We start from the raw sequence: 15,036 nt of genomic DNA, 5'->3' as shown, positions 1-15,036 counted from the left end.
TACATATACAGCTCATTATGTAGAACACAAGTTGTTGACTTCCACCATTCTGTCTGGGCACGTTAGTCCCCTAAGGGCCTCAGGGCATGGCTACAGTTTCAATACAACAGGCATCAGGGGAGGTGGTGCTGGGCAGGCAAGGCTTGGATGTGGGGTAGTCTTCTTCTATGGCTTGAATACAGGTTTTCTGTCCAGTGAGCATTGGCAGAAAACTTGTTGGGAGACCATCTATGCCTTGGGGTTGGTATAGGGTGGAGTTTATAGTGTTGTAGAAGTCGGATAGTGTAGGGAAGACACATATTGTGACAGAAGGATTGGGGTGTTTGTTGTGATGCATGGGAAACTCGTATCATGACACTTCCTTCCACGTCCAGTAGACTTGATCACTACATCCACAACTATAAAACCAAGAAAGCAGCTCCATAGCATTATGACAGCAAGACATGTATATACATACAACATAATTTACGAGCGCGCAAGATACGTATAATCCTTAAACATAAGCTCCGGTGATCTGGCCCTCTGTTCCGCCGGCTGATGATATGTATTATAACCACGGCTATTCGCCAAAACCGGTGGTGGTGGAGGAAGATGTTTCCGTAATTGCACTGTAATCTCTGTCTGAGATCGATGACTGCAGTATTTGCAGCCACAGCGTCTTCGGCCATCTCGGGTCATTGGCATGCCTTTGGCGAGCCAGATTAGATGAAAGGCAAATTCTTCAGGGGATCGAAAGACATTGTCAGAACCTACAAAAAAAACCAATGTCAGTATACACATAATGCCAAAGAAAACAGGAAGGATAAAGGTATAAATAGTACAATGTGCCTAATTATAGAATCATAAATGAAGTCAAGCTATATATATCTACGTAATTGTGTAAAAACTGTTATACTCCTTCACTACAGCTTATTTCTTTAAACTCGTTTATAAGAATGTTGAGATCTATACATGACCTGTTGTGAAGTGCAATTTAGACCACAACAGTCTAACATGGGTTCACAAATAAGGCAAGTAATATATGCCCTATTTTTAGCTCATGATGAAGGCACATTGCACGTGATCTGGATAATACTACACTACACAAGGATAATATTCTGTGAAATGACTCACCGTAGAGGTAGTAATCTTTTCTTGCATTAAACTTATCTCGCTGGAGACCCTTAACATGAACATAAAGGTTATATCCTCTCGGGAATTTCGCCAACATCCATGGCGGTGAATGGACTAAAAAAAAACCATCAGAAACGGAATGAAACCCGAGTCAAAGAAGTCACACACCTTTGCGTTTCCTCTTTAATCCCTCTCTAGCCAAATACAACCCCAACTTTGCCCTCCAATGCTTCGATATGTCATCATGTCGCTCAACAAGGTGATATTCATTAATCTCATCATACTCCGCAACGGGAGCATTAGGATAATAGTTCCTCCCGTCTGACTTCACCACTACAATCCTATTATCTGCGTTGATCATGTAGTGTTCCTCCGAAGGAGTGGGTTCCGGTTCATCCACGGCCATAGGAGGCGGCGAAGAGGATGGGGTGCTGTGGATTGAAATGACTTCGGGTTCGTCGGATATGGAGATGATGCTGGGTGATGGCGAAGTAGGTGGCGTAGGACGGTGTTCTGACGAGGTCGATGCAACGGCGTTATTGTCGTACGCTGGACGTTGTGCGACAGGCTCATGGATACGTGGAAGTGCGGGTCTTGGGCGACCCAGAGCCAAGCTCTTCTCGTTCGTTTGGCGAATGGATGTATGCCACTGAGTAGGTACTGCTGGTTCGGCGGGAGGTGGAGCGGGAGTCGGTGCGACCGGAGTAGGGCGTTGCAAGCGAGACGCGAGGATGCTTTTATGGAGGACGGAGAAGGATGACGGTGTAGGCCGCTTGGAGTGCGATTGGTCCCAGAAAGCGAGAGGCGATAGCGTCGACCGAGTTTGCAAATTAAGCTTCGTGGGTGACCTCTTCATATAGTAGATGAGAAACCGCGCAACGGCACATAGCAAAAGAGTACTGTCTGAGACATACCATGTTTATATACTCAATGGTGGGTGACGAATGCTGGACTTGCGGCGGAACCTGGAAGCAAAGAGCACATACCGGAGTGAGTATGATACGATCATAGATAAAAATCTTGATAAGGAAGCGGACAAGAATGAACAAGCGAGTCAGAGTGAGAGAGGTCAAGGTACCGACAGCGGTGGCGAAATGACTCGACAAGCTACGTCGAGGAGAGCGTGACTACGGAGTGGTTTCTTGCTCCCACAACTGGAGTCAGACGTACAAGAAGCAGAAAACCACGCAAGGTGGTGTGACAGAAAAGGGATATCGGGCGTGTAGAGCGCAAAGAACGACGAGCTAAGGACTTACCAAGGGAACATGACCCGACTCCCCTCCGTACGCCATCCGAGCCAGAGGTGTTTCTACATCCAGCGACGCGGGCTCGTGAAGGATACGCTCGTCTGTCGCAGCTTCCGCACTCGACTGTGCACCCACACCGTCAGCCTTGACGTCTAAAAGACATATCGGTCAGCAGGCCGGCTGTACAAGCACACTCAGGGAAGGCACACGCACTTCCAAGATCTCCAATAAACCTGTCATCCTCACTCGCCCCAGAGTCCACAAGGGTCTCATACTGCAATCGAACGCGCTTGGTGGCGTGTTGTGAGCGAGGTGAAACGGTTCGTGGGGCGATTTGCCCTTCCTCTTCGTCGTCTGAGTCGAAGAATAGGGGCGTTGCCTTGCGCTTGGGAGTGGGGGGAATAAAGTCTGCGCTCATGAATGACTAGGGTTTCGAGATTGTGTCGACGAGATATGTTCCAGTGGCAGAAGACAAGAAAAAAAGCAGAACAAAGGGAATGTGAAAAGTAAACGCGGTAGTCCTGATTCAAGTGAGGAATTGAGCAGTCTTTGACTTTTCGAGAGCGCAAACAGGGAGACGAGTGATAATATACGCGTAGAGGACAATAAAAACAAGGGAGCCCAGAGAGCAGCGTGCAGCTGAAGATGGGCGTTGCGGACAAAGGAGCTCGAGAAGACGTGGACGCGACTACGGTTCTGGCGGCAATTCGCCCGGCGCTTCCGGGAGATGCCGCGGCGCTGAGCTCATCGGCGAGATCCATCCATACATCCCGCACTCCAACGTGCTCGCTGTTCGCAACGGCGACGACGCCTTTCTCTTTCCCACACCTTTACTTGTCTGCTTTCTGAAATGGACCCAGGACCACCACCACCACTTCCTGGAGAGATTGATTTTGAAGATTATCCAGTTGACCGACAGTCATGTCAACTGCTAGGCCCTACTGCGTTGGTTCGTTCGTCGCTGTATCGCTATTATGCAAACATGTTAAGACTACATGATATTACTCTGGTTAGATCGTACAATCGCTTATGGGTGTTGTTGTGATACTATCTCTGCTATACAAGCGGCAGCGAGAGAAACCTAAACGTCCATGGCGCATCTGGTTGGTCTATCACGCACACTCTCCTCGTCCTGCGTTGACTTGAAATCTCGGGTGTTGCATATACTTCTCCCGAGGATAGGCTTTTTGACGTGTCAAAGCAGGTTGTTGGGCAGATGTTCGTCCATGGGGTGAATGTCTTGATTTCGGACGTGGGCTCGCATCGGACGGCCGGGAACGCTTGTGTGTTCTATTTTCTAAACATTCTTGTCGATACCACGCTCGGTATGTCTCCTATGCCTCTTTTTACTGTCAATTTGTGCCCAGACAACGTTTTGCAGGCGTCGCATGCATCTACTTGATTCTACGTGTCACAACACACATCCTCTCCGAGCGCTTCCAGTTCAAAGGCTACGAATCTGGCCAGTATGGCACTCCTCCGTCCGTCATATACTGGCTTCGCCAAGCTGCAGTCTACGTTTTCGCCCTCACGTCCATGAAAATCCTGGTCCTTATTCTCTTCGCTCTCTTCCCGGGGATATTCAAGCTGGGAGATTGGTTGTTAAGTTGGTTGGGTCACGGAGATGCCGTCCAGGTCATATTGTGCGTTTCGACTACTTTTGTCTGCACTTGCGCTTTGACTGGGAAATCTAATCTTCTTTGACAGTACGATGGGTCTATTCCCCATCCTTATGAATGTCCTCCAGTTCTGGCTCATCGACTCCATCGTCAAAGCCTCCACCGCCAACCCCGCACTCACCCTCCCCTCTGACGCCGAAGCTGGTTCATCTCCGCATACTTCCGAAGACCGCCAACCCCTCTTCCGCGCCTCTAACGAGTACGACTCCGACTCTGACAACGAAGGCCTCGATACTCGTCACCCTCATCACCACACCACCGACCTCGAATCCCAAACCCAAGTCACCCGTCGTTCCAACCCTCCTTCCCGCTCCAACTCCGCCGAACCGAAGAACGCCCGTCGACTATCGACCGACTCGGACCCTAAAGACACCTTCGAACCTTCCTCCACCCATTCCTCATCCTCCCACATCTCCATCTCTCACCCCACTCCGAAGGACGCCGACCCTCACGCATACCCACCCAGTCTCGGCTCGTCACCATCTTCGTCATCGAGAAGAACGATGAGTTGCTCGCCGGGCTCGAGGATGCTTTCGGGCTCGATCAGTTCGATTTCGGCTTCGACGAGGAAGAGGCGGTCGCCGCCGCCGCCTTTGTTACCAAGATCGCCGATGCAGCCTGCGATTAATTCGCCGTCGATTACGCAGGCGATGAGTATGGGTGCTGGGGCGGAGATTGAGATGAAGGTTGAGGGCAAGGGCGATGTTGGTGCGCGGCGGAAGCATAGGAAGAGTGAGAGTGGCGGGAAGGATGAGTGGGGGTGGGATAGTGACGGTGAAGGGGAAACCGAGGCTGGTGCTGATCGTCTCGATGTGAAGGATCGTAAGGAGAGTGCCTTAACGGCACACGATGATGACTGGGCAAATAGGGTAGGTGAAGAGGATTGGACGGGACGGAGGATGGAGGCGAGAAAGGGGGAGGTGGAACAGGTCTGGAAGAGTACCGCATAGCAATAGATCTCCTTTTCTCTTCTCTTTTTATTCCTTGGTCTCTTTTTTATTTCTCCTCTTCTACATCATAAGACACTGGCCGGACGCCTCACACATTCATTCTCTTTCACATATTGTCTAATATCCTTCTGTTTGTTGGTTCGTGCACGTACACATATACATCCACACGCCACACGGCGCGTATTTTTATACATAGTGTACTTTACTTTCATTATTGATGTGTACTCTGCAGTCTGCATTGGCTGTCTTCTGGATCGCGCAGCGGTGTGCATATATATACCTTTCTTTCTTCGACTCTGTCAATGAGCCGCTCTCCTGGCCAGATCATCCTACTCTAGGCTGACCCGCTCGAGGCACCCGAATGTGCTGGCCGCTTGCGGCCGTTGTCGGTTCCCACCTCCACAAAAGTTGCGAACAGCGAAAATCAAACATGCATGTATGCATGAGGCTCCCTCTTCACCTCGAACGTTGACACGTTTCGTCCTCCTGGTCTGGCTTGTTTGTCTTCTGCTGTGATGGTTGGTCTTGCGAGGGGTATCGCGATGAGCATGACTCGGACTTTCAACCTCGAGGTGAGTACATACAACGTTGGAGATGACGAGTATCGTGATTCGTGATGATGGGCTCGGTATCCTCGAGGCGAGTGCATGCCGGTCGTCGTGCAGCTGGATTCGGCTCCGTCTCTGTTTGGATTTGAATGAATCTGATCAGCGGTGTACCACGATACTTTCCAGTTTTTTGTGTTCTCCAGAACTGCAAGTCACTGTGGCGTGCTCGGACGCCACTCGTTAACCGTACATACGTACACTTGATCAGACTCCAGAGCGTGGGCCATGATATCAGCCTACATATCCCTAGCGCAATCTCGTCTCGCTCCAGAATTATTGTCCATTATTTCGCTTCACCTCACCGTGGTCACTAGGTCGTCGCGCGCGCTCATCGCCCGCCGCGCCACACCCAGTCCTCTATCCTCGCGAACGCAAAGTCCCGACACCGCGATGCAAAACACCTTCCTTCTGACGTCACCAGTTCACCGCGCATGAGGGAGCATGGCCTGCGGGGAGGTCCAAAAAGGGAACCTTCAGACGAAGTGCTGCATCATTGCATGCCCTGCAGAGCTTCTCGGTGTTGCAGCGCCAGCACTTCTAATTGCTAGCATCCTACCGTTTGGCGAAGGGGTCGATGCGCCGCGCACTGTGTTTCATGCTACAGAACGTTCTTCTTCAAATAATCCGGATTAGCCTTGTTCAGAGTGCAAGAGGCTTTGCCGGAGCTCATATCAAACTCATATCGAGCTCATATACGAGCTCATATACTGCGTTTATGAGGGCTCGAAATGAGCACTCTGAACAAGGCTAATAATTGGAGTGGAAGAACGGTTTTGAGGTTATGAGGTTATGAGGTTATGAGGACCAAGCGCCTAGCTCCGGAATCGAGGATGTTCGACCTTGTTCGACAGGGGGTTGGATTTGAGTAATGAGTTCATTTCGAGGTGAGCCAGGTGAGCTGCAATAGTATATAAAGAGGCTGGGCGACGGGGTTTTTTTTCCTGCATTCCAAGTTGACCTGTGTCTTCCGGTCTCCTCATACCCGTTTCTCTGCCTCTAGGCAGAGCAGTTATACCCACTCGCCTGCGGAATTTTTTGCGTACTTAGTAAGCAATATTATTTTCTCTGTCTTGCGGAGGCAAAGTAGCATCCCCTTTCCAACTAAAGCGCGCAAATCTCGGATAGATTCTATCCCTCTCTGGTGGACAACACATATATAAAGACCACCGGTACGTGCTTCCTCTTCTCATTTCCCTTGTCATCCCCATCCGTGCTGTAAACCAGCGTCGAGTTGCACTTGAACAAGGACGGCGAACGCGGGCGTCAAAGTGAAGTGAGACCGGCTACTCAATCAACCGCGACTTTCCGTGCACGGAGCTTATCAACCGGTCCGCGCGGGTGGCTCGCTCTTTTCTTGACAAATTTGATTGGCAAACGCTATTTTCGCGCTGCATTTGCCGCGAAAAGGCGCGCGCGGTGAGATAATCTCGAAATCTAATTGTATGTCAAATACTTCGCCCCCTGTCGAGTGGCTCGACACACCTCCTTCTTCCTTCCCCCCTCAGACTCTTTCACCGTCCGTCGTCTCTGTTTGCTTTTCCCCGCCCTACGTACGCCGGCCCAGACTAGACTCCAGACTCGACGACGGTTGCTCTCCAACGTCGCCGGTTGACAGCTTGTGCGCTCTTTTATATTCAGTGAGTCTGATATCAATAAATCAGAGTTAGACCCTTTCGGTCTGTCTGGGCATGGGCCATGGCGTACTGTTTTTGCAATTCACTTCAGTAGGGTGGTACGAGAGCTGAATATATTGAATACTGACGGCCGTTGTCGCCCTTCCGTCTCTTGCAGTACACCTTCGAACGAGCGACGACGATGCCCGTCGCGCACTCGAACCACTTGAAGGACATGGGAGGAGAGCGTCGGTATAGGCCTTATCCTGCGCCGCACAGTCAGACCGCGAGCAGCAGTTCGCGTACGAATGCCAAGGTGCGTCCTCTCACTTTTCTTGAACGCGTCGCGCGATCTCATTGTTTGTCCCTCCTACTATCAGACCGCCGACTTCTACCCTCCACGCCCTCTCTCACCACCCCACGCGCTGAAGGACCTCAACGAGGAGAACCGTAGGCTCTACCCCGATATCGCTGCCCAGATGGACGCGAATAAACGGAAGGAAGAGGAGGAGGCAGCTTTTGCCTCCAAATTTTCGAAATCTCGCAACGAGCCGTCGTTGTTGTCGCCCAAGGAGGAAAAGATCGTCGCTCGCGGTGTCTCATCGTCGTCATTCTCTCCGGGATCCGCACCCACATCCGCACCCGGCGTCGACACGCGCCACCCCCGAATCGAGAAATCACCGCACCTAATCCAGCAACCATCACACCCAATCAAACAACAAGGACGACCCAACCTCGGCCTCACCATCCCACCAGAAACGAACCTCGACGACCTCATCACTTCGCCCCACGTCCCGCTCACCCCACGACAATTGCACGCGCTTTCGCAGTTCGTGCAGCATGCCAGTGTTCGTTCGCCTTCGAACACTGAACTACGAAGCCCAGTCGAACGGACGTGCGATCCGAGGAAGAGGACGGTGGATCCGAGGAAGCGGCCGCGTTTGTCGAAGGATTCGCAGTACATTGTGGATGAGGCGCAGGCACGGGCGAAGATGCAGAATATGGCGATCAGCTCTCCTCAGGCGATGTCGAAGGCTTCGAGCAACAGGTGCGTTCCCTTAGTCTCTGTTGTTCTCTCAAACTCATCTCACGAAATTCGTATTTCACCTATATTTAGTGGACAATGGTCGAAGCCTCTCACGTCGCCCTCTCCGTGCAAGGAATCGCGAAAGCGACCTCGCGACGGAGAAGATAACAATAGACCTGGCTCGCCTTCGATATTGGGGAACGTACAGAAGATTTCAAGACGAAGCTCGTGTTCGAACGCAAGCGCAAGTGGAAGCTCAAACGCGTCGGCGGGGCCGTCCAGGATCGTTAGTGATCCTGTTCCCCAATCGTCGAAGCCCTCGTCCTCCGCGGCTTCCAAACCATCAAACACCTCCAAATCAGAAGCGATTCCTGCCTGTTACGAGCGAGAATCCCCGGGATCTCGAGGGCGGACGCTGTCGCAGCTACGAGAACACTGTCGCCGAGTCAACAGTCCTGTGGGCCACACGCCACCGGCTTCTCCGGCTCCTCAAGACTCTTCCTTCTCGTCCATAGGCAACAATGCAGCGAGCAGCTCGTCGTCGGCCGCCTCAAGGCCAAACACATCGACTTCTTCAAGGCCGCCATCGTCAACTTCTTACCTCCCCACTCCTCCAGCTAGTGCCTGCACGTCGCCAACCATCCCAGCACGTGCCAAACTCCCTTCATTCAAGAAGAACAAGGGAGCTTTGTCCGCTCGACCATGTCCTACTCGTTATGAGTCGATGTCTCCGATCGTCGAAAGGAGACAGCCCGAGGAGCGGAGACGTGCGTCGATGGGTAATATACAAACACCTGCGACATCAACATCGACCTCAACCTCGAACGCCCGCCGCACCTCATTGCCTGCGTCCGCCTCCACCTCGGCCGCCTCATCAGCCCCTCTAGCCACATCATCCACGTCGACGTTCCCTGTACCTTCTTCGTCCACATCAAACTCTCCTACATCTCCCTATCCTTACAATTCCGGCCCAAGACGTTATTTCTGTGGTCGGGAATCGACCCTTCGGCCCTCACATCGCGAACCGATCTGTACTCCGCATTTTACAGTCGTCGAGAACTGTATCACGATTCTCACGACGGACGCGGATGTGAGGAACAGGCCGGGGGTGCATCCGATTCGGGAGCGAGAGCGGAGGGACCAGGGGGGTCGAGGCGAAGCAGAGTCAGAATTCGAAAGGAAGTTGGAGTTTGAGAAGAGAATGGAGATGTGTGGTGTAAAAGGGAAGGGGATTTATTTTGAGGAGGTGGAGTTGGCGAGGAAGATTAGTTTGGAGTGGAGGAGGGAGGTCGGGGCGTTCCTTGCGAGGGAGGTGTTAGGGCTCGAGGCGGGACGTACGTTTCTTTTTTTTCTTTCTTTCCGTTTTTGTTGAGTGGTCTCGATGAGTGCTGACGCATACCCGTTATCGTTTTTTGAATGTGAATAGCGGACGAGAAGCGGTTCGTGCTGTCGAAGTATCCAGAACATTATGCGATGTTCGTGCTCAATAACGAGCCTGACGATCGACAAGATTATTATCTCTATGGTGCGTCTCCTCTATCTTCCCCCCACCTCTATCCCCCCTCTTCCCTGTCCATCATCGCACAACTTACTAACCCTCCCCTTTCCACCACAGGCTCCCTCTCCGTGCACTGCTTCCGCTCTCCCCAAGAATTCGGTTTTCACGCCAAATGGCTCATGCTCGGCAAACCCCTCACGAACGACGGTCGTCCCGATTGTCGGTGCACTTATTGTTCTGGGGTCGAGCAGGGGAAGATATCGGAGGAGTATTTTGGGAGGAAGAAGCCTGAACGGAGGGGTTCTGGGACTGTGCAGGGGGATGGAGGGGGCGGAGGAAGGGGTGGGAGGAGGGTCGAACAGAATAGGATCGAGATTGGGAAGGCGAGGGATTATAGGAGGATTTCGGATCATTGATCTGTGCGTGCCTCTTTCGTCCTGAATCTGCTCGTCGTCAAAGTGTGGGGGAATTTTCTTGAGCCTGTTGGCTATGCGCCAACCGTGGCGTCGTTTCACTGTATGTTTCATTATGCTTCCTCCGGACGTCATTAATCATTGTCCGCAGTGTTGTGTGTGGGTGTGTTGTTGGCGCGTTAACTTCGTTCGTTGATCATCAGATATTTTGCGACTGTGACTCCGTTTTGTGCTGTAGACTTCCAGTTCCGTTATACGCTATGCTGCTTATTACTATAAGTCCGCTCCTCCACTCTAGTACTGTATCTTACCTGTATCATAGATAGTAGCTGATGCTGATACGGTACTTTACAGACGCTTATATTTGTCTTTTATGTTCGCAGACGTTCATACTTGACTTTGTGTTCGCAGACGTTCATACTTGTCTTTATGTTTTATGCCTTGTTCTAGTTACGCGCTCTCCGTGGCGTAGGAGACTGCACATTATGATGTTTATGTGCTTTAGTGCAATATATGATATACCTATTCTCTTTCATTGTATCGTTTACAAGGTTTTGGGTCTCAAGTTCGAGCGGGACGCCCGAGATACATCCAAAACGTATACATTATTCCATCGTTACTGACCAAAAAGCGACATCGTAAGTACATTTGAGTTGTGGTGAATTCAAAGTCCCAAGGATACGTTAGCACGACCAAGTCCAACTCAAAGCCCTCTGTACGCCCCCTCCATGTTTCTCTAACATGCCCCGTCGTCAGTCCAATCGCCGGCCGCTCCACCAGGGGCATCAGCCTCGGTCCAATACTTCGCGGTCCAGAGGTGTCCATCTACGCTACGAACAATCAGCAGCCATTTGATCGTATAGACATAAGAAAAAAGTACTGACTGTAGGTAACTTGCGAGCCGCCGACGTACGCCGTCGTCGATACCCAAGCCGCCACGCCTGAACAACTACCAGAAGATGCGGTCGTCGTCGTCGCAGGGGCAGTGGTGGTCGCGGAGGTAGGGGCCGTAGGAGCAGTGGTAGTTGCGGTTGTTGTAGTGGTTGGGCTCGTGCCGGATGAAGAAGGAAGAGCGAGAAGAGCGAAGTGACCTCCGACGACTGGCCTACAGCAGCATCATATTTCAGTATAGCATTTCACACGGAGAAAAGCCCGAAGGGGAGGTATGGTGGCGAACTACGCACCGATCCCTAAACGACTCATCGCCCACAGTATTCCTCACCGCATCCCCCGTCTCTGTCTCATAGAAATCCGAAAACGGCTGATTCGGTATCCCATCCGCCGCCCAAGTCGCCAACCTCCCAATCAGTAAATCCCTCACCGCCGTAGTACTGGCAATCGCAGCCGTCCAGATCGTCCAGTCCGATTTCGTGTACGTGTGGCGCGTATCGAGCGGGATACCGTACGTGTTGACGTGGGAGGAGTACCACGAGGTTTGCATCTCGAAGACGGAGTCGGGGAAGAGGGAGAAGCCGAGGAGGCGTTGGGCGTAGAGGTTGTAGGTTAGGCCCCAGGAGGAGGAGTCGCCGTAGGAGAGTTCGAGGTGGTCGTTTGTGGATGCGGTGGCGAAATTGACGACTTGGGGAGCATAGGAAGCGGCGATGCTCTGCAACGCGGCGAATATTGAGCAAAATGTAGGTGAGGGAGGTGGAAGGAGGGTATACGTACGGCGTAGTTGGAGGCATCAGACGTCTTCCCGAGGAGAGTGGCAATCTCGGACATGGCCTGGATGGCGATTGTGCCCTTGATGGCAAGATTAGTCTGGTTCGCCAAGCTACCAGCAAAGTCATCCGTCGAGATCCTGGAATACGAAGCATAAGATACTCCACACCCGCCGATACAAAGAGAGCGATACACACTGATTGTCAGGAGTGAGCGAGTCGTCGATCAGGTACTGAGCCCATTGAGCGAGAAGATTATAATTATCGCTGATAAGCGAAGTGTCACCACTCTTCTGCGTGTAGGAAAGAGCCATGATGACCATGTTTCCGGATTCCTCGACGGGCATGTTCTCGTCGTCTCCGCCGAGATGAGCGATAGCTTGAGGGTAGGCGGCACCGACTGTCACGAGCACGAAAGGTTCAGCGATTTGACAAAATTAAAACCCGGAAACGAGAGGAAGCCTTACGATCGTGACAAGAGAACGTGTGTCCATACTGTCCCGTCTGCTGATAATCAAACAACGGCTCCAGCAAATGCCTCCCGTACTCAGGGTTCAAATAAAGCAAGATAGGCCAAGCTGGAAAAATAACATCCACAGTATTCACGTTTCCATCCGACGAGATCTCCTTCAAGAACACCTTGACATCCGACGTATCGGGTCCAGGTCCGAGGGTGATCTCCATGCCGCCCATGGCTTGACGGGTGGAGAGTGCAACGATATTGGCATAGTCGGATGAGATGGCGCCAGCGTCTGAGGCGATTTGGGAGTCGAGGGCGTCGGCTGCGGAATTGCTGTGGTCGTACTCGGCGGAGGTAAGCATTTGAGTGAGCTAGCAGAGCGAAGAAGATCGTCAGTCTTTGAGAACACCCAAGTCTCTAGTACAGGTGACTGCATACCACATCCATAGCCGTGCTGTATGTAGCGGCCCAGTATGGCCTGCGGTCCTCAAATTGTGCATTCGCAATAACATATTTAACTGTAAAAGCCATGTTAATGAGTGTTCTTTCCCTAACGAAATGTTTACGCACTCATAGGATCTCTAGCGTGACCAACGACAAAGACAGCAGGATTGGTCGCGGTCTCAGTCACGGAGCCGTAGTCCTTGGCCAAGGCAAACACGGGCCAGTCATTCTAAGTGTCAAACATACTGGTCAGAAGAGTTCTGCAGAAAGGTTTTATGGCCATAACACGTACATCAATCGCGCGGTAGTTCGTGTCCTGAGAATTGTCGAGAACACCGTTAGAGATGAACTTGCCACGAACGGATTCATCTTGACCGGTGGCGTAGGTAACGCCATCGTGCTGGAGAATGCATGAGAGAATATCCGTAAGGAAAGAAAAGAGAGATAATCAGGGCATACGTAGGTAATCCCATAGTAGGCCTCGCCATATTGAATCTGATCCCTGTTCTCACTATACTGGGATTGAGTCTGAAGACCAACTTTGTGGGCGATCATACTGTCCGTCGCGGTCGTACTCCAAGTCGCAGTGAGACCACGATCACCAGAGACCCATTCTGTCGTGAGAGTTCGTATCAGTGAGTGGAGATACACGTTGCATACAATGTAATATATTTACCTGCAGAAATATCGGTATAGACTTGAATGCTGTGGGCATTGCCATCATTCGAGGAGACTGCGACCGTCAAGTACGAGAACGGATAAGATTGGCGTAGGAAATCGGTAGGCTAAGAGTAACATTTCGGCGTTAGCTACGTCACCGCGATAAAGGGCGCAGAAAAATAGGTAGAAGCACTGACCTCGACGGGAGACAGGAAGGTTGCGGTGATGGACACAGGTCCGGCGGTTAAAACGAAGATAGAACGCGTGGCCGTGAACTAATCCAAAGGAACTCTGTCACTCGAACGATACTTTCGTACTGAGGTCAACTGTGAAACGAACCTTGGACGAGGTTTGTGTGGCCTTCGTGGCACCCGCAGTACCAGGCGCTCCAAGAAAGTTGTACACCGTCCCATCGACTCGAACATATCCCGCCCAACCAGTAACCTGAGCAAACAAATTCAATCAACCGACACTGTCAAGGGCCCAGAACAACTATACTCACTTGTCCTTGCCAAAATGCGGGCCAAGCACCATTCAGGTTGCCACCATTGCTACCTCCTGGGAGCCAGGTCGAGAGGTAAGGAGAGCGAACTGCTAAGGGGTAAGACTGAGCATTGAATGGAGTAGCTGTCCACGTCACCGCCCGAGATTCCAAGGTGGAAGGATCAGGTTCAGCGTGCGCGTCAGGAGCTGGGAGTGCAGAGGCGAGACCACTCAGAAGGGCCACCAGGCCAAGGAGAGACTTCATGGTGAGCATCCCAGATCGTAAGAGTGAGCTGCAGGCTCTTGTAGTCCGCTCATGTAGGTATATATACGTGGAGCGGTCATGAACGTCCGGTGGCCTGTTCCAGGGCACAGTAACAGCAGGAAGGACGCGTTCGAGTTTCGTAGAGTGGCCACAATGCGAGCATTCACCTGATGTACCCGCAATATACGGGACCTCATGCGACCTTGATGAGCTCGTCGAGCCTTGTGACACATAGGCACGGTTGGGGATGAACTGCAGCGCATTTCGGTTTCAAGAATATGGTAGACATCTGTACGAGATGAAAGGCGTGAGTTCAAAGGCCCTCTGAGAACACACCCGGTTCCGAAACGGATGCGAACAGAGGCAGCCATCATCCTGCAACATCGTACTTCGGTGATCAGCACAGAGAATAGCGCTACCGGCGGATCATCAACCTTGCGCGTGTCTCGGACCAGGCGTAGGAATCCGGATTTGTGCTCGCACAAGTCTCCCAGGGGAAGCCTACGGCTGCAGTTTCTAACCCGTCGGCGTGGACGAGCGAATGTCTCGAAAAGTGATCCATCATAGGCACGGCATATATGAGAGCACAAGGAGAGGGGCACTGTGAGGATAGTTGAACACACACGACCGTGATGTGGGATGGACCTGGAGGTTGTATGGGGGAACAAGTTCCTGTAGATTGCAGTACAAGTCCTAGCAATGGCATGCGTGTTCGTAGACTCGAAAACCCCATAGTTCGGGTACGGCGGCCGTGGCAATCATAATGCCAACAGAGATTCACTTACTAGGAGGGTCCACTTATCGATATACGAGCTGAATCCACAGATACGTCGGGGACCGATATTGTTGGGGGTAGGTCGGCACATTTAAGTATTCCACAAATCTTCAACAGATCGGACCACCGTGGTTGTTATA

The 15,036-nt window shown here is 51.7% G+C and overlaps 4 protein-coding genes across 4 annotated transcripts; 2 read left to right on the top strand and 2 right to left on the bottom strand.

Moving 5' to 3' along the window:
* Nucleotides 1-465: 465 nt before the first annotated feature.
* STEHIDRAFT_167276 (uncharacterized protein) lies at nt 466-2,995 on the bottom strand (the record flags this gene model as incomplete). The annotated part of the gene is made up of 6 exons (XM_007302533.1): nt 2,574-2,995; nt 2,370-2,512; nt 2,028-2,078; nt 1,282-1,963; nt 1,114-1,227; nt 466-749 (listed from the first exon to the last, which is right to left on the bottom strand). The coding sequence occupies exons 1-6, from the start codon at nt 2,776-2,778 to the stop codon at nt 466-468; spliced, it is 1,479 nt and encodes a 492-aa protein (XP_007302595.1). The 5' UTR covers nt 2,779-2,995.
* A 193-nt stretch (nt 2,996-3,188) lies between these two features.
* Nucleotides 3,189-5,270, top strand: STEHIDRAFT_76464 (uncharacterized protein). Its single transcript, XM_007302352.1, has 5 exons — nt 3,189-3,309; nt 3,375-3,463; nt 3,543-3,685; nt 3,742-4,003; nt 4,068-5,270. The coding sequence occupies exons 1-5, from the start codon at nt 3,211-3,213 to the stop codon at nt 4,987-4,989; spliced, it is 1,515 nt and encodes a 504-aa protein (XP_007302414.1). The 5' UTR covers nt 3,189-3,210; the 3' UTR covers nt 4,990-5,270.
* A 1,899-nt stretch (nt 5,271-7,169) lies between these two features.
* STEHIDRAFT_120118 (uncharacterized protein) lies at nt 7,170-10,665 on the top strand. The gene is made up of 5 exons (XM_007302532.1): nt 7,170-7,526; nt 7,591-8,258; nt 8,328-9,571; nt 9,664-9,762; nt 9,853-10,665. The coding sequence occupies exons 1-5, from the start codon at nt 7,413-7,415 to the stop codon at nt 10,149-10,151; spliced, it is 2,424 nt and encodes an 807-aa protein (XP_007302594.1). The 5' UTR covers nt 7,170-7,412; the 3' UTR covers nt 10,152-10,665.
* A 606-nt stretch (nt 10,666-11,271) lies between these two features.
* On the bottom strand, nt 11,272-14,121 carry STEHIDRAFT_55437 (DUF1793-domain-containing protein; the record flags this gene model as incomplete). Its single annotated transcript, XM_007302332.1, has 12 exons — nt 11,272-11,754; nt 11,817-11,949; nt 12,008-12,209; nt 12,277-12,640; nt 12,708-12,787; nt 12,840-12,942; nt 13,006-13,113; nt 13,173-13,327; nt 13,390-13,498; nt 13,571-13,648; nt 13,713-13,817; nt 13,876-14,121. 12 exons carry the CDS (start codon nt 14,119-14,121, stop codon nt 11,272-11,274), a joined length of 2,166 nt encoding a protein of 721 aa, XP_007302394.1.
* Nucleotides 14,122-15,036: the final 915 nt, after the last annotated feature.

This window comes from Stereum hirsutum, assembly GCF_000264905.1.
Source record: "Stereum hirsutum FP-91666 SS1 unplaced genomic scaffold STEHIscaffold_5, whole genome shotgun sequence".
In the NCBI taxonomy this organism is placed as follows: Eukaryota; Fungi; Basidiomycota; class Agaricomycetes; order Russulales; family Stereaceae; genus Stereum; species Stereum hirsutum.
This window is presented reverse-complemented; position numbering and strand designations above follow the sequence as displayed.

Bases quoted from the DNA above. Each gene is read 5' to 3' on its own strand.
- STEHIDRAFT_76464 (XM_007302352.1), top strand. From the start codon at position 3,211: ATGGACCCAGGACCACCACCACCACTTCCTGGAGAGATTGATTTTGAA. The intron at 3,310-3,374 runs GTTCGTTCGTCG...TACTCTGGTTAG, and splicing joins TGCTAGGCCCTACTGCGTTG to ATCGTACAATCGCTTATGGG. The intron at 3,464-3,542 runs GTTGGTCTATCA...TCCCGAGGATAG, and splicing joins AAACGTCCATGGCGCATCTG to GCTTTTTGACGTGTCAAAGC.
- STEHIDRAFT_120118 (XM_007302532.1), top strand. From the start codon at position 7,413: ATGCCCGTCGCGCACTCGAACCACTTGAAGGACATGGGAGGAGAGCGT. The intron at 7,527-7,590 runs GTGCGTCCTCTC...TCCTACTATCAG, and splicing joins GTTCGCGTACGAATGCCAAG to ACCGCCGACTTCTACCCTCC. The intron at 9,572-9,663 runs GTACGTTTCTTT...GAATGTGAATAG, and splicing joins GTTAGGGCTCGAGGCGGGAC to CGGACGAGAAGCGGTTCGTG.